This window comes from Rousettus aegyptiacus, unplaced genomic scaffold, assembly GCF_014176215.1.
Source record: "Rousettus aegyptiacus isolate mRouAeg1 unplaced genomic scaffold, mRouAeg1.p scaffold_m13_p_12, whole genome shotgun sequence".
Taxonomy (NCBI): domain Eukaryota; kingdom Metazoa; phylum Chordata; class Mammalia; order Chiroptera; family Pteropodidae; genus Rousettus; species Rousettus aegyptiacus.
The window spans coordinates 21,160,315-21,179,773 of NW_023416287.1; the positions used below are offsets into that span (position 1 = coordinate 21,160,315).

A 19,459-nucleotide genomic window follows, 5' to 3' on the forward strand; every position below is an offset into this window, starting at 1 on the left:
CCGCCGCCCCGCCGAGTTCCTGCCCCACCCCCCACCCCGGCCGCCGCCCCGCCCCCGCCCCCGCCCCCGCCCCTCCCCGCTCCCGCGGCGGTGCTGGGCGGCCGGGCGGGTAAGAGTCTGGGAGTCTCGGGCCCACCCGGCGGGGTGAGCCGGGGCCCCAGGGGCTGGAGGATTGAGCGCCTGGGACCGCGGTGACCTCGGGCGTGGCGGCGGCTGCCAGGGACTGCCCGCCGTGGGCCGGCGGCGTGTGTGTGTGTGTCGGGGGGGGGGGCGTCCGGGATCCCGCGACGGTATTCCGCCCCACTTCCGGGGACGCCACTTTCACTTTCTCTTCCGCCGAGACTGCTCCCCTCCTCCTTTCGACTGGCTGGGGCGGGAGGGGAGGGAGTTGGGCTGAAATCTCGGGCGCCCGGGGCGCTCCCTGCAGGGAGAAGTAGAGGCCCTGCTCGGGGCCTTCTGGCGTCCGGCCTCAGCGGTATCGCTCCCCTCCCCCATCCCGGCCTGTCCCTTTATTTTGTCGCTTGGCTCGTGCCCTCTGCACTTTCCACGCGGGGTTTCGACTTGTCCTCTATCCCTGGCCTCGTCCCCATTCTGCGGGTAGTGTGATGCCTCCCAACTGTTGAGGGGGGCACCGAGGCACAAAGAGGTCTCCAGCCATGCCAGAGGCCACAGGCCGGGGTTGAGTAGCTTTTCGTTGTCCGCAGTCTTCCAGGTGACCCAGAGGTCGCGTTTCCCTGGAGCGGCAGCCCCCGCCTTGGGGGATGGGCGCAGCCACGCCAGATGGACGAGAAGACCAAGAAAGGTGGGCACAGCCTGGAGACGACTGGGAAACTTAGGGTGGAAGGTGGGCTCTGCCAGAACCCGGCCTCCCCTGGCAAGAGGACCTGGGAGATGAGTCTTTAACTCTGGCTTCCCTCTGCCCACTTGCCTTATAGTTTCCTCCTTTGGGGCTGGGTTGCTTCTAGAGGCATCTTTTCATTCATGTATGTGATACCCCTGAGGCCTTCATGAACCAGCTCTTACCTGAGATGGGATCTCCCAGAGGACAAAAGAAACCTCCCAGGCTGGTGGGGGACATATTTCACTGACCGGAATAGTTGGGGTCCTTGCCTCCTCTGTTGACCCCTCTACCCAGTGTTGTAAAACATAAGTCAGGTCATGTCACCACCCTGCTCAAAAACTCTCCTGTGCGCCTCTGTGTTCTTAGAACAAAGCCTGGAGCCCTTGAGTAGCTCACAGGCCCTGTTGGCTTGACTGACCCCAGTGTTCCTCTGTTCACCCCCTTGCTCATTCTTCTGGAGCCCCACTGGCTCCTTTCTGTTCTAATCCACCATTTCATGTTCAAGGCCTTTGCCCTTACCTTTCTTTCTACTTGGAATACTTCCCCAACTGGGTCTTGACATATCCAGCCTCTCCTTCAGGTCTCAGTGTCAGTATCACCTCCTCCTAGAGGCCTTCCCTGATCTCCTTACCCTATTTATTTCCTTGCCAGCATGAATCACAATCTGAATTTTTTTCTCTTGTTAAATTTGTCTATCATCTTACCAGGGTGGGAGGTCCATGAGGAGAAGGGACCCTGTTTATCTTATTCACTTGCTGAATCCCAGTTCCTAGGATAGTGGCTGGCACACAGTAGGAGCACAATAATAAATGCTTGTCAGATAAGTGAATGGAAGTGTGGGGGACCTGAGAGTATGAAAGATAAATAGAACCGAATGGGCAGGGAGGGAGAGTGAGGAGTAATAGAGAAGGCCTCTCAGAGAAAGGGATTTTTAAGCTGAGTGCTGAAGAATATATAGTTCACCCAAAAGACAGGAAGCAGCATGTACAAAGGATCATTTCCTCCCTTACCCCCTCCCTCCCACCTCCTGAAAAATAAACCCTGTGCTGACTTGCTTCTATGCTGGATTTTAGCCGAGGAGATGGCCCTGAGACTCACCCGAGCAGTGGCGGGTGGGGATGAAAAGATGGCTATGCAGTGTGCCATCTGGCTGGCCGAGCAACGGGTGCCTCTGAGCGTGCAATTGAAGCCTGAGGTCTCCTCTACACAGGACATCAGGTGAGGAGCGTGTGGCTGGTCAGGGATGTAGAGCTTCCTGAACCCCTGTGGGCAGCAAGATATTCTTGCTGATAGAATGATTATTCTTAATGGCAGGTTCTCTTGTCAGGAGACCTAGTTTCAAACCCCAGCTCTGTCACTAATCAACTGTGAGATCTAGGGCAGGTCATTTCCCCTCTCAGAGTTTCAGTTTTTTCCATTTTAAAAATGAGGTAATAAGAGGTATCTCATAGGGTCGTTAGGAGATGTATTAGGATATTAGGTCTCATATAACAGAAAAGAACGTAACAAGTGGCATGAACAAGTTTGGTGGCAGGCAGTCCAGTTGTGGAGGCTCTGCTCCCTGTAGTCCTCAGATACTTATGTTCTCTCAATAACTTCCATCTTGCTCCTCCATTCATAGCCTCTAGTCTGATGTTTACCTCATGGACCAAAGCGGCTGTTCAGCCACCATCAACACATCAGCATTCTTGTCAGCGGGGAGGAGGAAGGAAAGAAAGACACTCCCTTTCACACTCCTTTTAAGAGCACAGCTGAGAAAGTTACATATACTTCTTCCACTTAATTCACGTGGACCAGAACTTACTCTCAGCTTGAAGGGAGGCTATGAAATATAGCCAGGAATCCAGCAAGGATTCAGAGGTTCTCTTAGCATGAGAAGCAAGGGAGAATGGATACTGTTAATCTCAATCCCAGGAGGCTTAAATTTGATGTTAAATCACTTAGCACAGCACCTGGCACGTGTTAATCACTGAAACAGTGGTATTTATCTTTTTTTGGTTTTGCCGCTGCTGCATAGTAAAACAGTAGCTTTACAGTTTCTGGTTTTGAATGATCCTTGTGAATCCCATTTGCTTTTTTTAATGGTTTTATGGAGATATAATTGACATACCACACAAATCAACAGTTTAAAGTGTGTGGTCCGAGGCTTTTAGTATATTTAGAGTTGCGCAAAGCATCACCACAGTTTTAGAACATTTAATCATCCCATAAAGGAACCCTGTGCTCATTAGCAGGCATTCCTCATCCCCCTGCCGTTTCCCAACCCCTCAAGCTTAGGCAACCATCAGTCTGCTTTTTATCTCTAGGGATTTGCCTGTTTTGGAAATTTCATACAAATGGAATTATACAATATTTGACTTTTTGTGTCTGGCTTCTTTCACTTAGCATCATGTTTTCTAGATTCATCCATGTTGTAACATGTATTGGAACTTCATTCCTTTTTATTGCCAAATAATCCATTGTGTGAATATACTATATTTTCTTTATCTGTTAATCAATTGATGGACATTAGGGTTTTTCCTCTTTTTGGCTAAATGAATAATGCTGCTATGAACATTTGTGTCCAAGTTTTTATATGGACACATCTCTGATTTACAGCCAGTTAGTCAGAAGTACATGTAACAACCTGGACTTGTAACTAGAGACTGAAGTTCAAGAAGGGGATGGTTGGAACCCCCAATCTATATTCTGTTGGTCAGAAGCCCAGGTGATAACCTGGGCTTTTACTCGGCATCTGAAATTGGGGGTGGGGGCAGGTAGTGTCAGAATTGGGTTGAATTGTAGGATGCCCTACTGGTGTCTGAAAATTGCTTGGTGTTGTGTGGGAAGCTCCTCCTCCCCTCCTGCACACGCTGAACCGTTTTAGGTGTAGAATGTAATGATATTTTTGTATATCTATATCTCACTATGTATATATTATATATGTATATGTAGATATAGTGAAATGATTATCACAATAAACTAATTCATTGCCTCACATAGCTACGAATTATACTTTCTTGTAATGAAAACTTTTAAGATTTAACAACTTTCAAATACACAATATAGTATTGTTAACTCTAGTCACCATGCTGTATATTACATCTCCGTAACGTTTTTTTGTCTCTTAACTGAAAGTTTGCACCTTTCGACCACTTTCACTTGTTCCCCTACCAATCTGTTCTGTTTCTCTGACTTCAGTTTTTTAAGATTCCACATAGAAGTGAAATCATACTGATTTGTCTTGCTCTGACTTATTCCATTTAGCATAATGCCCTCAAGGTCTATCCATGTTATTGCAAATGGCAGTTTCCTTTTTATGGCTGAATAATATTCCAGTTTGTGTGTACACACACACACACACACGGAAACAACTTTAGTGTCCATTGACACATGAATGGATAAAGAAAATGTGGTATATACATATATTCTCATTTCCCATTCTGTGGGTTGTCTTTTTACTTTATTGATATTGTCCTTTAAAGCACAAATTCTTAATTTTTTTGAAATCCAATTTATGTTTTTGTTTTTTGTGCTTTTGGTATCATCTAAGGAACCATTAGATTTCATCTTAGGTCATGAAAATTTATTACTGTTTTCTTCTAAGAGTATTTTAGTTTTGGTTTTTACATTTAGGTCTTTAATCCATTTAGAGTTGACTTTTGCATACGGTGTGAGGTATAAGTCCAACTTCATTCTTTTGCATGTGGATATCTAGTTGTCCCATCACCATTTGTTAAAAAGACTATTCTTTTCCTGTTTAATCGTCTTGGTACCTTTGTTGAAAATTAATTGACCTTAAATATGAGGTTTATTTCTGTACTCTAATTTCTATTGCATTGATCTATGTATCTGTCTTTATTCTGGTCCCACAGTTAAGATAGTTTTGTAGCTTTGTAGTAAGTTTTAAAATCAGAAAGTGTGAGTTCTCCAGCTTTGTTCTTCTTCTTCAAGATTGAACAAGTCTTTTGGCTATGCTGGGTCCTTTGAATCTCCATATGAATTTTAAGATCAGTTTGTCAATTTCTGAAAAAAAAGAGTCAGCTGGGATTTTGATAGGACTTCCTTTGAGTCTATAGATCAATTGGCCATTTGATTTTCAATAAAATACTTATATATCCACTTCTCTATAAATTGTCTTTTAGACACTCCTTGTTACGAAAATGAGGACTTTAGTCAACCTATTCATCTCTCACTTTTCTCTTTCCTAACTTTTTGGTTTTTGTTAAAATACTATAATGGAAACTCTCCCAGTCGACCTCCACTTGACCCCCCAATTAAATGGCACTATAGTTTCTGCTATAAAAAAAAGCTGCACACAGCTTATTTCTATCTACTGTGCTTGTTATTGTAATAATTTAATTAGCTGTTACATCAGTAAGACGTGAGTGCTAAAAGAGAATTGTTTCTATACAAACTAAGTTGATTGTTTTAGAAAGACAAGCTAGAGACAAATCACCAAAAAACACCACTCTAGAGTGAGGTGGTTCTAAAAAATATGGTAAAAATCCAGAAGGATTGCATACTCAGATGCTTTGAGAGTGTCTTTAAGTTTTAAGTTTTGGTCCACCTTAGAGAAGCTGATACCGCAAATCATAGACCATGTATTATGGAGGTGGTTCACATAAAAAAAAACAAAAAAAAACCCATGGGAAACTCCTGTAGCAGATATAAACTCAAAGAAAAGTCATTGGCTGTTCACTTAGAGACCAGGCATTTATGAATTGTAAAATAAAATTAAGTGTTTAAGATTTATCTGCAGCTCTTTCTGTGATTCTCTTCTGTAACAAGTTTTTTGAATAACTAATCACCCCTGACTCTGAAGACATTGTCTATAAAGGCTCTAACTGTATTTTTTTGTTATTGGTGCTAAGGTTGTAGCTTTTAGATTTTGTTTTCTAACTATAATTAAGGCTTAAGTGCTTTGCCTCTAGGTTGATTCTAAAAATGTAAACCCACTAAAATAGCATTTATAACACTTTGATTATGGAAATAGTCACTGTAGAATAAGTAGTGCAATCGAAAATGTATGTACTTTTGTGTTTCAGCCTTTGGGATTTTGAAGGTTAAAATCTAGTCCTTTTAATTTCCTTTTAGTTTTCTTCCATTTTCCTGCATCAGACTCAACTATTGTTTCTTGTATATTTAAAAACAACAACAACAACAACAAAAAACCTTTTCATATGGGAAAGTGGATGGTAAACTTTTGGAGTCTTTACATGCCTAAATTTTTCTATATTTTGCCTTCTCACTTCATTGATAGTTGGCTGGATATTGAAAATCATTATCCCGAGGAATTTTGAGGGTATTTTCTGGAGTATTTTGAGGCAAATCTTAGACATTTCATTCATAAGTTATTTGATATGTCTTTAAAAATAAGGACTTAAAAATAACCCAAATACCATGATCACACCTAAAAAAATTACAATAATTCCCTGAAATCCCGATAGTCAATTTATATTCATATTTCATTAATTATCACAATAATACTTTTTATAGTTGGTTTGTTCCAATCAGGAGCCAGATGAGATCTACACATAGTATTTCTTAATATTATCTAAGCCTTTGTGATTCTCCTCTATTTTTGTGCCATTAATTTTTTAAAGAAACCTGGTCTTTGACCTCTAGAGTTTTTTGACATTCTGGAGTCATTTATTATCTCTTCAGAGTATCATTTAATATCTCCCATTTTCCTTGTGAACTTGTAGTTGGATCTAAAGGTTAGGTTCGTCAGGAATCACTTTGTACATTTCCAAGAATCATTCCTCATTTTCTCATTGCTTCTTGCTGTTCTTGCTTGATGGATTCCGTGTACTCCTACATCTCTCTGAAGGTACTAAGTGGACTTTACTGTTCTTGTTTTGTACCTTAATTTATCTGTTTCCTCTGGGATCTGGTTTTACTTCTTAGCCCTCCCTTTTTATGTTTTCGATCTTCCAGAATGTTTGAGGATCCTGGAGAAGGCTGGTGTTTAAAACCACTTTCTCTGGTGCTCGCTTCAGCAGCACATATAGTAAAATTGGGATGATAAAACCACTTTCTCTGGAATAATACTGTTTGGACTGAAATCCTGCCTCCAGCAGTTATTAATTGCTGACTTGGCAGAGTCACCATAACTTGTCTCAAGTTTTTATCTGTAAAGTAGGAATAATGAGTTAATATGTGTCGAGTGCTTTGGAGTGTCTTGGCATATGGTAAATAATAACTGGGTGGCTCGGCTGAGAAGCAAGGGAGAGAATGACAGAAGAGGCTGGAGACGTAGGGAGGAGCCAGATCATGGAGACCTTTTATGCATAGTGAGTGTAGATTTTATTCTAGGAGCAGTGTGGGGCCATTGAAGGGCCTTTAGTGGTGGGTTCTGATAAAGGAGGAAGCACAGGGGTGCGGGGTTCTAGGAGAGGCGCTTAACCCTCACTGGGGGGTTGTGTGTGTGTGTGTGTGTGTGTACACATGCATGTGCATGCACAGGTGTGCAAAGATGTCCATGTTATAGCTGGTGGCTGAGGTTGGACCTGGAGCCAGAGCCCTTACCCCAACCCCTGTTCTCTGTAGGCTGTGTGTCAGTGTGGAGGATGCTCACATGCACACTGTCACCATCTGGCTCACAGTGCGCCCTGACATGACGGTGGCTTCCCTCAAGGACATGGTGAGTGAGGAGGCTGAAGGGAGATATCAGGGCGGAGGCTTCCCGTTTTGCTCTGTATCACTGGCCCTCCCTGCTCACTCCTCCTGTCTCCATCTCCCTAACCCCAGGTGTTCCTAGACTATGGCTTCCCGCCAGCCCTGCAGCAGTGGGTGATTGGGCAGCGGCTGGCCCGGGACCAGGAGACCCTGCATTCCCATGGGGTACGGCGAAATGGCGACAATGCTTACCTCTATCTCCTATCAGCCTGCAACACCACACTCAACCCTCAGGAGCTGCAGCGGGAGCGTCAGTTGCGGATGCTGGAAGGTGAGGCTCTTCTCCTGAGCGACAAGGGACTCACTCACCTGAGGTCCTGAGGCCATGGACTTTCTGTCAGGGACTCACCCTGGAGGGTCTTATCCATAGTAGGGAAGAGAGACAAAGGACACCCCAGGAGGGAGCCATTTCTAGAACCATTCTGAGAATGGGCTGAGGGCAGCGGTTCCCAACCATTTTGGCACCAGGGACTAATGCCTGATGATCTGAGGCAGAGCTGAGGCTGTGATGCTAGTGCTGGGGAGCGGCTGCAAAGACAGGTGAATCTTCCGCCCTGCCGCTCACCTCCTGCTGCGTAGCCTGATCCCTAACAGATTCCTAACAGACCACAACCCGCAGTTACCATCTGAGGCTGGGGTTTGGGGACCCCTGGCCTAGGGGAGAGGGGCTGAGTTTAATCCTGGCTCTGAAGTTTATTAGCTGTGTGGTCTTGGGCAAGGCCCTTCCTGTCCCTGCTCTTCAGTTTTCTAAATCTTTAAATTGGATAGGATGATAATAATAGTGTTTAGTTTAAATTTTTCACTTCTTATTTTGAAATATTGCAGACTTACAGAAAAGTTACAAAATTGTACAAAGAACTATGTAAATAATTCCCATGGGTCTTTTGTGTGGATTTCTCAAATGTTAACATTTACCATACTTGCTCCCGTTTATCATTCTATATATACAGTTATTTATAAAAATAATTTATATGCATATAACTATTTTGAGAGTAGCAGACATTGCTTCAGTGTATATTTCCTTTAAAAAAGTCATTTTCTTATATTACCACATAGAGCTATCAAATTGAGGAAATTTCCATTGACACAGTACTGTTATCAGATCTACAGATATTAGTCAGATTTCACCAGTTTTTGCGCTAATGTCCTTTGTCGTGGAAGGACATCCAGTAGTCCTGTCCCACGACCTTTTCAGTCTTCGGCTTCCTCAGTCTTCCCTTGACCCTCCTGATATTGATGTTTGAAGAATCCAGACCCGTTGTTAATTTTTTTGTCCAGTGCCTTCTCATGAATGGATCAGACCCAGTATTTTGGTGGGACCCCCTCAGAGATGTTGTTTTGTCCCTCTAAGTGCATCACTTCTTAAGTGTGCAGGAGGTCGGTTTTTAGGCAGGATTTATAAGCTGAGAAGACACAAGAGCATTCATGGGTGGAAATGGGACTCTGACCCTGTGGGAGCCAGGATAACTCAGCCAAGCCTGAGCCCGCCTGGCAGGACTAAGCTGGAGACTCCTCCAGGGAGGAGGGAGAGGGCAGGAGAGGACTCAGTGTAGGGTACCGTTCCTGGCCGGCTGGGCATTGTGGACGAAGTGGGCTGCATGGATCTGCCAGCCTCTTAACCCTTCTCCATAGATCTGGGCTTCAAGGACCTCACGCTGCAGCCCCGGGGCCCACTGGAGCCGGTGCCCTTGAAGTCTGGGGCCCCCCAGGAGCTGGTGCAGAGGCAGCCTGACCCCATACCTGAGCCCCCGCCGGTAAGCTAACCCTGTACCCCTGACCCACCCTGCCTTGGGCTCTCTGTGCACTGAGCTCATGGCCCCTCCACCCCCAGGTGGGCTGGCAGTGCCCTGGCTGTACCTTCATCAACAAGCCCACGCGGCCTGGCTGCGAGATGTGCTGCCGGGCACGGCCGGAGGCCTACCAGGTGCCCCCCTCATACCAGCCCGATGCCGAGGAGCTAGCACGCCTGGCAGGCGAGGAGGAAGCCCTGCGCAAGTACCAGCAGGTGGGCAGAGATGTCCCCTGACAGACACCTGCAGACTGGACAGGGAGGCGGAGGCCAGGAAGGGAGGCCTCTCTACACCGCTGCTCCTTTCCCATTGCTGCCTTGTCCTCTCATGACCATACCAAAGGCACTGACCTTTCACTTGACAGTGACCCTCCCTCTCCTGGAGATAATCCTGTGGCTGAGCCTGCTTCCTGGCTGATGCCCATCCAGACTCGGCCCTCATGTGGGGCTTTGACATACCCTCCAATTATGTACACAAGTGTGCCTGGTTGAGATTCCAGCACCTTGGTTGGGACCCTGACCATGCCCCATCCACCACCCTTTTGTGTGCTTGTGACCTAGCTCTGCTTCACTCAGCTGTGACCACACTTGGGACCCTACTACTCCTTACCGCATTGTCTTTCTGACTGTGGGCCAGTCCTAACTTCCTGTAACCCTGGACCTGGCCTCTCACTTCTCCTTGGGATATTGACCCCACACTCTGTCCTGTTCCTCTCCTAGCCCTGCCCCCCATCGTGACACAAGCACTGATTACACAGATACCTGCCCTGAGTGTCCCCCCATTCTGATCAAATGCCCCCTATCCTCCACCTGCGTTCCCCTTGGACCCAGTGCTGCCCTTACCCACCCCAGGCATGACCTTACTCCTGGTCCCATCTACAACCTTGGCCGGATCTGTCCTTCTTCCTCGCTCTGTTCCCTGGCTTTATCACTACTCTCCTTCCTCTCCCTCTCACCTACTCTGTGACCTTGACCTGGCTCTCCCTCCTTCCCCTGTCCCCAGCCCCACTCTGCTTGGCAGAGATGTGAGCCCTATTACCTCTGACTGCCTCCTCAGACCTTGGCCCCCTTCCTTTCCCTTCCACCATCTCTCCCTTGCTTGGCTTGACCTCTGGTTGTAGCTCCAACCTGCTGAGCCTGGCCGGCCTCCTGCCCCTGGCTTCCCCGCTTGACCTGCTCCTGGCAACTGCTCCTGCTCTTCCCACTGCCTGGCCACTCCCACCCCTTCCCTGGAATCCTCACTCTCTCCCAGCTTGGCCTCCTTTCTGGGATCTGACCGAGTCCCCTGGTCCTGCCCCCTTCCTGGCCTGACCCATCCCTGAGACCCTGACCTGCCCCGCGGCCCCGCCCCATGTGCCCAGCGGAAGCAGCAGCAGCAGGAGGGGAACTACCTGCAGCACATCCAGCTGGATCAGAGGAGCCTGGTGCTGAACACTGAACCCACCGAATGCCCCGTGTGCTACTTGGTGCTGGCGCCAGGCGAGGCTGTTGTGCTTCGGGAGTGTCTGCACGCCTTCTGCAGGTGTGGCCCCCACTCCCAGTAAAGCAGCATTGATCTCAGCCACCAGCTACCCAGGGCAGAAAGGGGGCGGGATCTGTGCTCTTACATCTCATTGGATGTCCACAAAAATCTGCGAGGTAGGCGCTGTCACCCTATTTTGCAGGGGAGGAAAGTGAGGTTCAGAGAGGCCAGCAACTTGCTCAAGGGCACGCAGCTCAGGCATTCTGGCTTCAGAGCCTGGGCTCCTCACCACTCTGACCCATGCAGGGACATTGAGGCCCTAGCCCTGGTCACCCTGAGCCTGGCTGGAGGGCAGTCTGCCCCTTCTGAGGCTCCCCTCCCGGCCCGTCCATCCTGGACTGTGGAGAACACATCCTTCACCCCACAGCAGACATTTGGTGAGCAGCCCTTGAGTGTCAGGGATAGTGCTAGGCCTGCAGATTCAGGAGAGATCACAAAAGCTCAATTCCTGCCTTCTGGAGTTACATTCCAGTGGGGAGGCCGATATTCATCAAATAATCACTGATACGACTTAATTATGTCAAATACCAAATACCAGTGGATTATGATTTTAGAAAAAGGGGGCCCTGCTCCAGCAGGGGGTTGGGGGAGCCCCTAGGAGGTAGCACTTGAGAGGTTCTGTCATGCGTGTGTACCTGGCCTGTGCGTGGGAGCAAAGGAATCCATTTGGCCAGAGCAGAGGGATAGACAGAGGGGTTAGGAAGGGTAAGTCCTGGGGGCTCTTGTGAGTACTGTGAGGGGCTTGGGTTGGTTCTGGGCAGGATGGGATGGAGGGCTACTAGGGAGGGACATGGTGGACACAGGGAGCCCAGGAGGAGGCTAATGTAGTCGTCTGGGCAAAGGGAGTAGGGAGGGTGGTAGTGGGGTGAGCAGAAGTGGAGACCGCAGCGGTGGGCTGGTGGGAAGGATGGGAAGGACGGGAGGTATTGCAGAGAAGCCCACCTGGGGTCAGACTCACCAGGGATGGAATCCCAGCGGATGGGGTTCAGACGACCTCACCCCCACCCCATTCCTCCCCCAGGGAGTGTCTGCAGGGTACTATCCGAAACAGCCAGGAGGCCGAGGTCGCCTGCCCCTTCATTGACAACACCTACTCGTGCTCGGGCAAGCTGCTGGAGAGGGAGATCCGGGCGGTAAGGCCTGGGGAGCGGGGAGTACACCCCGTCCCAGGGAGCTGGGCCCTGAGCTGGCGGGTGGGAACTGGCTTGAGTGCCAGTCTCAGGCAGCAGACCTTTATCAAGAGCCTTTGTGTGGGATGCTGGGGACCCAAGCAGTGAACAGGACAGGAATTGGGGGAGGCAGCTAGTAAAGAAACTACCCTTATAAAGGAAAGACAGCCCAGCAGTTAGAGTGGGTCTGGGTGACCTCCAGTCAAATAGCCTGTCTATGCCTCAGTCTTCTTATCTTGGTTAAAGTCAAAATTAGAGTTAGTTTCTATTTCAAGGTTTGGAAGATTATAGTAGAGGATACGTGTAAAGAATTTAGAGTAGTGCTTGACACATGGTAAGCCCTCGTGTTAGTTTTTGCTCTGTAACAAATCACTTCAAACTTTTTGTCTTAAAACAACCACCATTTAGCTTATCTGTGTGCAGGTTAGGAATTTGGGTCGGGCTTAGCTGAACGATTCTTCTGGTCCAGCCTGGGTGTAGGTGATCTAATCTGGACTTAGCTGGTGGGTCAGCTGTCCTGGACTGGTTTACGATGGTCTCATCTGCCTGCCATGGCTGGGATGATGGGGTTTCTTTCCACTTTGGCCTCCCGTCTACCAGCAGGCTGGCTAGGCTGCTCACACGGTGGTGGTCTCAGGGTTCTAGGAGCAGCCAGGGGGGAGCCCAGCTATATAAGTGCTTCCCAAGTCTGCTTTCTTTCACTTGCTGCTAGTCCATTGACCAAAGCAAGTCACATGTTCAAGCCCAGAGTCCGTGGAGGAGGGGACCACCCAAAGCTATGAAGCCAGGGAGATATGGACAGATTGGGGCCGTTCTTCCAGCCATCTGTCACAGTGCTGTCTGTGTCTGCACTTGTGTGTATTTGCTGCTAATACTGTTATCGATGGTATTATCAAGTTCTTTCTCTGACTGATGGTGATTTTGAGCAGGTCCTGTCCCTTCTCTGGGCTTCCATTGCCCCATCTGTAAAGTGGACTCTTGGGCTTGATTTCAATTGCTGGGGAATGGCCTTCCCAAATCTGGGCATCTTGGGATTCTCAGGCCAAAGCATGGAGGCAGGGCCACAAGTCACCTAAGTCCAGATGGGAGACCCCCACAGGCACATGCACAAGGCCCTTGCTTCTCCCCATCACTCCTGCCTCTCTCCTATGACCCTGCTTCTAAGAACCTCTCCCCCCCAACTTCACCAAACATTTCCTGGAGCTCAGGGAGTTCTGCCTCAAGGCTAAAAAGGCAGGCAGAATGGTAGAACTTGGGGATTTCCACCCCTTACTCCAAGAGCAGCCCCGTTTTTATCTACCTTCTGTGGGGCTTCTGAGAAAGGCAGTTCTGGTAGGTTGCTGAGGCTGGAGAGTCATTCCACATGGCCTGGCACCCATAGTTGTTGCCCAGAGGTCTTCTCTGTGCAGGCACCCCTGCCAAGGGGCATCGTGATAGGCCCATGCTTCCCTGGAGCCCCTGTGAGTTGACACAAGCCTCAGAATGACCTCAAAATGGTTAAGTATGGAAGAGAGAGAAAGGGATAGAGGGACCAGTAGAATAATGCAGTGGAGGTTTTCACAAAAAACATGCCTAAACCACAGAACAAATGAAAGAAAAATCAGCTACAACCCTTCCATCTCAGGAGATCTTGACTGTATTTTTCTCCTACTAACTTTGGTGTCTCTGGGTAGAAAATGATTTTTCCCCCCCTTTTAAATCGACTTTATTAAGGTTTACTTTGCACTTGTAACTAACTGCCACCACTCAAGACATAGAACATAGGCATGATTTTTACTTCATTGTAACTGGCGTAGATACAACAGCTTTGGCTATTTTGCTACAAAATCTTTCTAAAGATTAGTGTAAGTTCTGTGGCATATATCCTGTTTATACCTCTTCTCTTAATTCCATTGTCTTAATTTGTAGGTAATGCCTCAAGGAACATTTTGCATGGTGTCTCTTCTTTATATTTTTTCTTTAGGATAAACTTGTGTGAGTCCCAAAGTGTCAGACAAGTTTGAGATGGTTAATACGGTTAATACGTTATTGCCACATTGTTTTCTCAGAATGAAATGTATCAGTTTAACCACATCTTTCCCAGCATTGCTTGTTGTTGTTGTCCATTTTTTTTTCTTTTCTTTTTTTTATTGTGGTAAAATATACATAACAAAATTTGCCATTTTAATTATTTAAAATGTACAGTTCTGTGGGATTGTGTATTCACATTGTTGTGCAACCTTTACCACCATCCATCTTCAAAACTTTTGATTCACTTTTTGAATGGAGTCTTTAAACTCTGGGAGTGATGTAAAAAAAAGAGCCTAGGGTTGGGTCGGGCTTTATAGATTAGGGGCTTCCAGGAGCATATTTGGTGGCAAACATATCAGGTGTTCTGAACCCTGGAGACCAAGGCTGTGGTGTGTCGGCAGCTGCTGACGCCTGAGGATTACCAGCGGTTTCTGGACCTGGGCGTCTCCCTCGCAGAGAATCGAAGTGCCTTCAGCTACCACTGCAAGACGCCAGACTGCAAGGGGTGGTGCTTCTTTGAAGATGATGTTAATGAGTTCACCTGCCCTGTGTGTTTCCACGTCAACTGCCTGCTCTGCAAGGTGAAGATGGAGACCCACATTTCTTAGTCACCCTATTCCTGCCAGGAGTTTTTCCATTCAGCGCTTGTTCTTCTAAAAAGGGAGCTTTGATACTGGCCTGGTCTTCATGACTTAGAGCTACATGTCGGTGATGAGTCCTGGCTGGGGCTCCGAAATGAGCCTAAGCTTTGGACCAAGCCCTGACCCTGGACTGAGAGCCCTGGCCCTGGACTGAACCCTCTTCCTAGACTGACCACAAACCCAGGCTGATCTTGCCCCTGTCATCTCAACAGTTGACCATCAGACTGGTGAAGAATAGACAGGTCTGAGCCTGGTTGCACCCTAAGCAGGCTCAGTCTCAGAGCATTGGGCCTGCGTCAGGGCAGAACCTAGCCAGGCACAAGGGGCTACAGCCTGGGGGAGAGGTAGTTTAAGGGTTTCTGTGCTACTCATGACTTAAATAAGTATATATTATGTTATCACATGTGATCACCATGTTTTTACCTCCCTGGCTTGGTGTCTTCTTCTGTAAAATAGGTGTATGGCTTACAAAGTGAGGCACTGTTAGTGACCACATCTAAAGGAATTAGTGCTTGTGTGGATGCCTGCTCTGCCCCGCCCCCCGTCCCCCCCCCCGCCCCCCGCACCCCACACCACTTCTCCTAGCTTTTTAACCTGCTGGGAAACCTTCTCACCTTGAGCCTCTTACCCCAATGCAGGCCATCCACGAGCACATGAACTGCAAGGAGTACCAGGATGACCTGGCCCTGCGGGCTCAGAATGACGTGGCTGCCCGGCAGACAACAGAGATGCTGAGGGTGAGGCTGGGATAGGGCTGAGGGCCTGGGGATTTGAGTGCTGGGAGCTAGTCGGGGGTTGGGCCTCTCAGAAAGGGCTGTGGTTCACATGGCTCTGGAGGCTCTGACCTCCCTGCCAGCTTTGCTCCCATCTGGAGCTGGGACTTGGGACAAGTGTTCAGGTGGGAGCAGCAGAACTAGTGTCTGGGTGGAGGGAGTAGACTGCAGAAACGAAGAGTGTAAGCAAGCGATTGCACAACTCCTGCAGAGTTGTCAGTTTCCCTCTTTAGTGGGGAGGGGCGAAGCTGGGCAGCTGCCTCTGCTTGGCCCCCAGGTCAGCCCCTTTTCTGCCCCAGTCCATGCTGCAGCAAGGCGAGGCCATGCACTGCCCGCAGTGCCAGATTGTGGTGCAGAAGAAGGATGGCTGCGACTGGATCCGCTGCACTGTCTGCCACACCGAGATCTGCTGGGTCACCAAGGGCCCACGCTGGGGCCCAGGGGTGAGTCCTTAGGGAGCAGAGGACTCTGGAGAGGTGAGAGGAGGGGGCCCTCATGGGCCTTGCTGGAGAGTGGGGATTGGAAAACTACAGCCCACAGGCCAAATCCAACACAATCCACCACCGTATTTGTGCAACTTGTGAAGCAAGAATGTTTTTTACATTTTTTGAATGGCTGAAAATACCAAAAGAATATTTTTTGACTTGTGAAAATTATATGAAAGACAGATTTTAGCATCCATAAGTGATATTTTAGGGACGCACAGCCACTCATTCATTTACATGCTATCTATGGCAGCTTTTGTGCGCAAAGGCAGAGACCATGTGGACCCAAAGCCAAAAATAACAATCTGGCTCTTTACAGAAAAGGGTTGCGACCCCTGCCCTAGAAGATAGTGATCAGGGGTTCATTCAATCTGGAGTCAGAGGTGGCATGGGTCCCTGGCTCTGGCCCACACTGACCCATGTGTGGTTAGGCTGTTATTGCCTTCTCTGAGCCTGTTTCTTTATCTGTAAAATGTAGACAATAGCAGGGCCTATCTTGGGCCTGTTAGAATCAAATGAAAGAATGCAAGGTGCCTGTCACATTGTGAGCAATCACATACGGTAGCTGTTATCATTGGGGGTATGTTCCTGGAATTGGGGGCTCATTGTTATACACAGATAGGCATTGAGATATAGATGGAGGCAGGGGAAGCTACCCTTTTTCATGCTGCCAAGGTGCTGACCCTTCCAGAATATGCAAAGATCCGTCAGCTCCTTTCCCTACTGTGCATCTGGGGGTGGGCAGACTGAGTGAGGCCATGAAATGAGGGTGTTATGGGAGCCCAGACCGGCCTTCATGATGGCCCGCATCAGGTAGCTGAGGCTAAGAGGTCCAGCTGAGAAGCAGGAGGACTTGCCTGAGAAAAGGCCCAAGTGGAGTGTGCACTCCTTTGGGGTGTGATGGAATAGCATGGGGTGAGGGATGCTGTCTTCCCCACCCTGACCTATTCTCTCTACCCAATCCCCCCATCCTCTAGGGCCCAGGAGATACCAGTGGGGGCTGCCGCTGCCGGGTGAATGGGATTCCTTGCCACCGCAGCTGTCAGAACTGCCACTGAGCTGAGGATGGCCTTGTCCCCACGCTGACCTAGTCCCATGTCTGCAAGCTGCTGTGGGACAGAGCAGGCGCTTTGGCTCTGATTTCTGGCCTGGGAGATGTCAAGGCTCCTGAGCTGCATAGATGGCCTTATTTGCTAGGAATGTTGCAAGGGCTCCCCCTGAGTTGGCTGCTGTCCATGGTCACCTCTGCCCCAGTGCCTTTGCCCTTCCCCTGGGGCTTGCTGGCCAGACCTCTCATGTCTTCTTTGCGGTTCCCACCTCTGCCTGACCCAGTCTTAAACACAGCCTTGGCCAGAGGCCTTGCTGGATGGAGCCTCTGAGAGCCCAGTATGACTTCACACTCCCCATCCACCATCCCCGTCTGCTGAATGCTGAACACTCAGAGCCTGCCACTTCCCCTGTCACTCTCTGAGGGTGACTTTCTCCTCTGGCTTTGCTGTGGGAGGCCTGGAGCCTCTTAGAACTGCTGCTAATCCTGTTCAGAGCCAAGAGGGAGACCTGGCATTTTCTAAAGCACAGCCCATCAGGTCCAGCTTCTATGTCTCCCTCTTTGCTGCTGGTTTAAGCTAATTAAAATGGTTTTCCAGGAAGGGATGAGTGTGTTGTCTGCGAGAGTGTGAGGGCACGGGCTGGGACTCTGCACACAGGCAGGATCCCAAGCTCTCTGGGAACTGCAGCAGGTAGTAGATATGTGAGCCTCTTGGTATCCCTGTGTCCAGTTTGAGGGCAGGGTGTTCCTGGGTCTATGTTCACCCAGTTTGCAGTGTGTGGAATCCACAAAGCAGGGTCTGTAGGTCCCTGTGGGTTTGAGGGACAGGGAGGGGCTGAGGCAGCAGTTGTGTGCTGGCAGGAAAGTCTTGATTCTCTCCTTTGGCTTCTCAGTGGGCGTCCAGGCTTGGGAAACAGATATTTTAAGATCAAGTGAAGCTGTGGCAATTGAGGAATAAGGCCATCTTAATTTTAGCGTTACAATTTTAACGTTACAAGATGGTACAGTATTGGTTCAGCAATGTTTATTAGTCCTCTGTTGGTCAGAGATTAATAAAATATGGTTCTGGCTGTCCATTCTGTAAGTTTTTATAGCATTTTCTGACCCAGCCCCCACTTTCCTGGTGAGATACGTATTTGATGGCCATCACATCATCTGAGCCATGATACGGATCTTGTTACAACAGGCGGAGGGGGTGACTCTGTTATTCAAGGCCTGGATGCCAGGCTCCAGAATTTGGGGCATGTAGTTTTGAGGAGAAAGACTTATTCTAGCCCCTGGAAGTGTACTACCACCCTATCCTTGGACTTGAAAGAGCTGATCCCAAGTGTTGAGCAGAAGTATCAGAGAACTTGAGTGCTTTCCTGCTCTTCCAGTGTTGGCTCATGGCAGCTGTCACAGCTGAAGGGCATGCTCGAGCAGCCTTCCGGGAGAGTGAGAACTGGTCTGGCAGAGCCACCGACTTGGAGGACACAGCAGCAGCTGAGAGCTGGGCTGTAGGAGAGTGAGATGGGGTCCAGATAGGGGCAGAACGCTCCTATCAGCTCCTCTGTCTTCTGCCAGGGCCCATTTGGTATCCCTTAGGGGCCTGGGCACAAAAGCAAAGCAGAGACCATTCTCTTGGTGCAGAGGATGCAGCTTGGTAAGCCACCTTAGTTCACCCAATATTGTTTTAGAAATGTGAATTGGTTGCCATTATTTTTAAATTGAGAGATACTATGTTAAAATCTAGATGCCCAGCCTGTCTTGAAAAAGTTAAAGCTTGGTAACCTTGGCTCCTCATTTTTATGTGGCAGGAATGGCCCAGAGTCATATGATGGTAGCTCTCTTCGCAAAGGTACACACCCTCCAGTTCACCAGAGTTATCGTCACCCTGATTACTTCTCGCACTGAGGTCTTTTCAGTGCCCTTGCACCATTCTTTTTCCCATAAATATTGAGGTATTAATGAAGTATTTTTTATGGCTGTATCAGAAGGGGCTTTGTAGGCTGCGTCTGTCACTTGACTTCACCCATGCCAACTCGGGCAGGGAATCTGGTTCTAGCTGCCAGTGCCCTACTCAATGCACCAGTGGGTAAAGGATTGAAGATAGGCAGGCTTACAAGTGCATCCTGCTGGAGGGTCAAGTGGAGAGTCCTCCACCTCCCAAGGGGTCACCCCAGGCCGAGACCCTAGGCCGAGAGCCCACCGCCAACTGTTCAGAGCAGACTTAAAACCAAACCCTGGAGGCTTTGACTCAAACCACCTACCTGAGGATACAGTGGGAGACCCAAATCTTTGTCTCTTGGAGCAGGAAAAGGCAAGTGGAAGCCCATTGCTCAGATAAAGAGCAGCTGCTGCTGGTGTGGGCAGGAAGTGGAGAATGGGTCCCAAAGCCTGTGCCAGAACCATCACGTGTCTTCCTCTAGTGTCTGGGGCTGGCATGAAAGCCACTTAAAAAGCAGGAAGCTGGAGGCAATCCCACAGCCTTGCCAGCTCACAAAGGCTTCTGGGCAAATTTCAACCATATGTAAGTTGGGGA

The 19,459-nt window shown here is 48.7% G+C and overlaps 1 protein-coding gene across 2 annotated transcripts; it reads left to right on the forward strand.

Moving 5' to 3' along the window:
* The first annotated feature begins 67 nt into the window (after positions 1–67).
* On the forward strand, positions 68–17,539 carry RBCK1 (RANBP2-type and C3HC4-type zinc finger containing 1). Of its 2 annotated transcripts, none has more exons than XM_016148878.2 (13): positions 68–109; positions 705–802; positions 1,915–2,059; positions 7,373–7,466; positions 7,574–7,772; positions 9,134–9,255; positions 9,333–9,506; positions 10,652–10,812; positions 11,834–11,945; positions 14,393–14,572; positions 15,271–15,369; positions 15,705–15,848; positions 16,868–17,539. In XM_016148878.2, exons 2-13 carry the CDS (start codon positions 781–783, stop codon positions 16,946–16,948), a joined length of 1,533 nt encoding a protein of 510 aa, XP_016004364.1. In that variant the 5' UTR covers positions 68–109; positions 705–780; the 3' UTR covers positions 16,949–17,539. The 2 variants fall into 2 exon arrangements, with proteins under 2 accessions (XP_016004364.1, XP_016004365.1); XM_016148879.2 differs by having other exon boundaries at positions 79–144.
* The last annotated feature ends 1,920 nt before the right edge of the window (positions 17,540–19,459 follow it).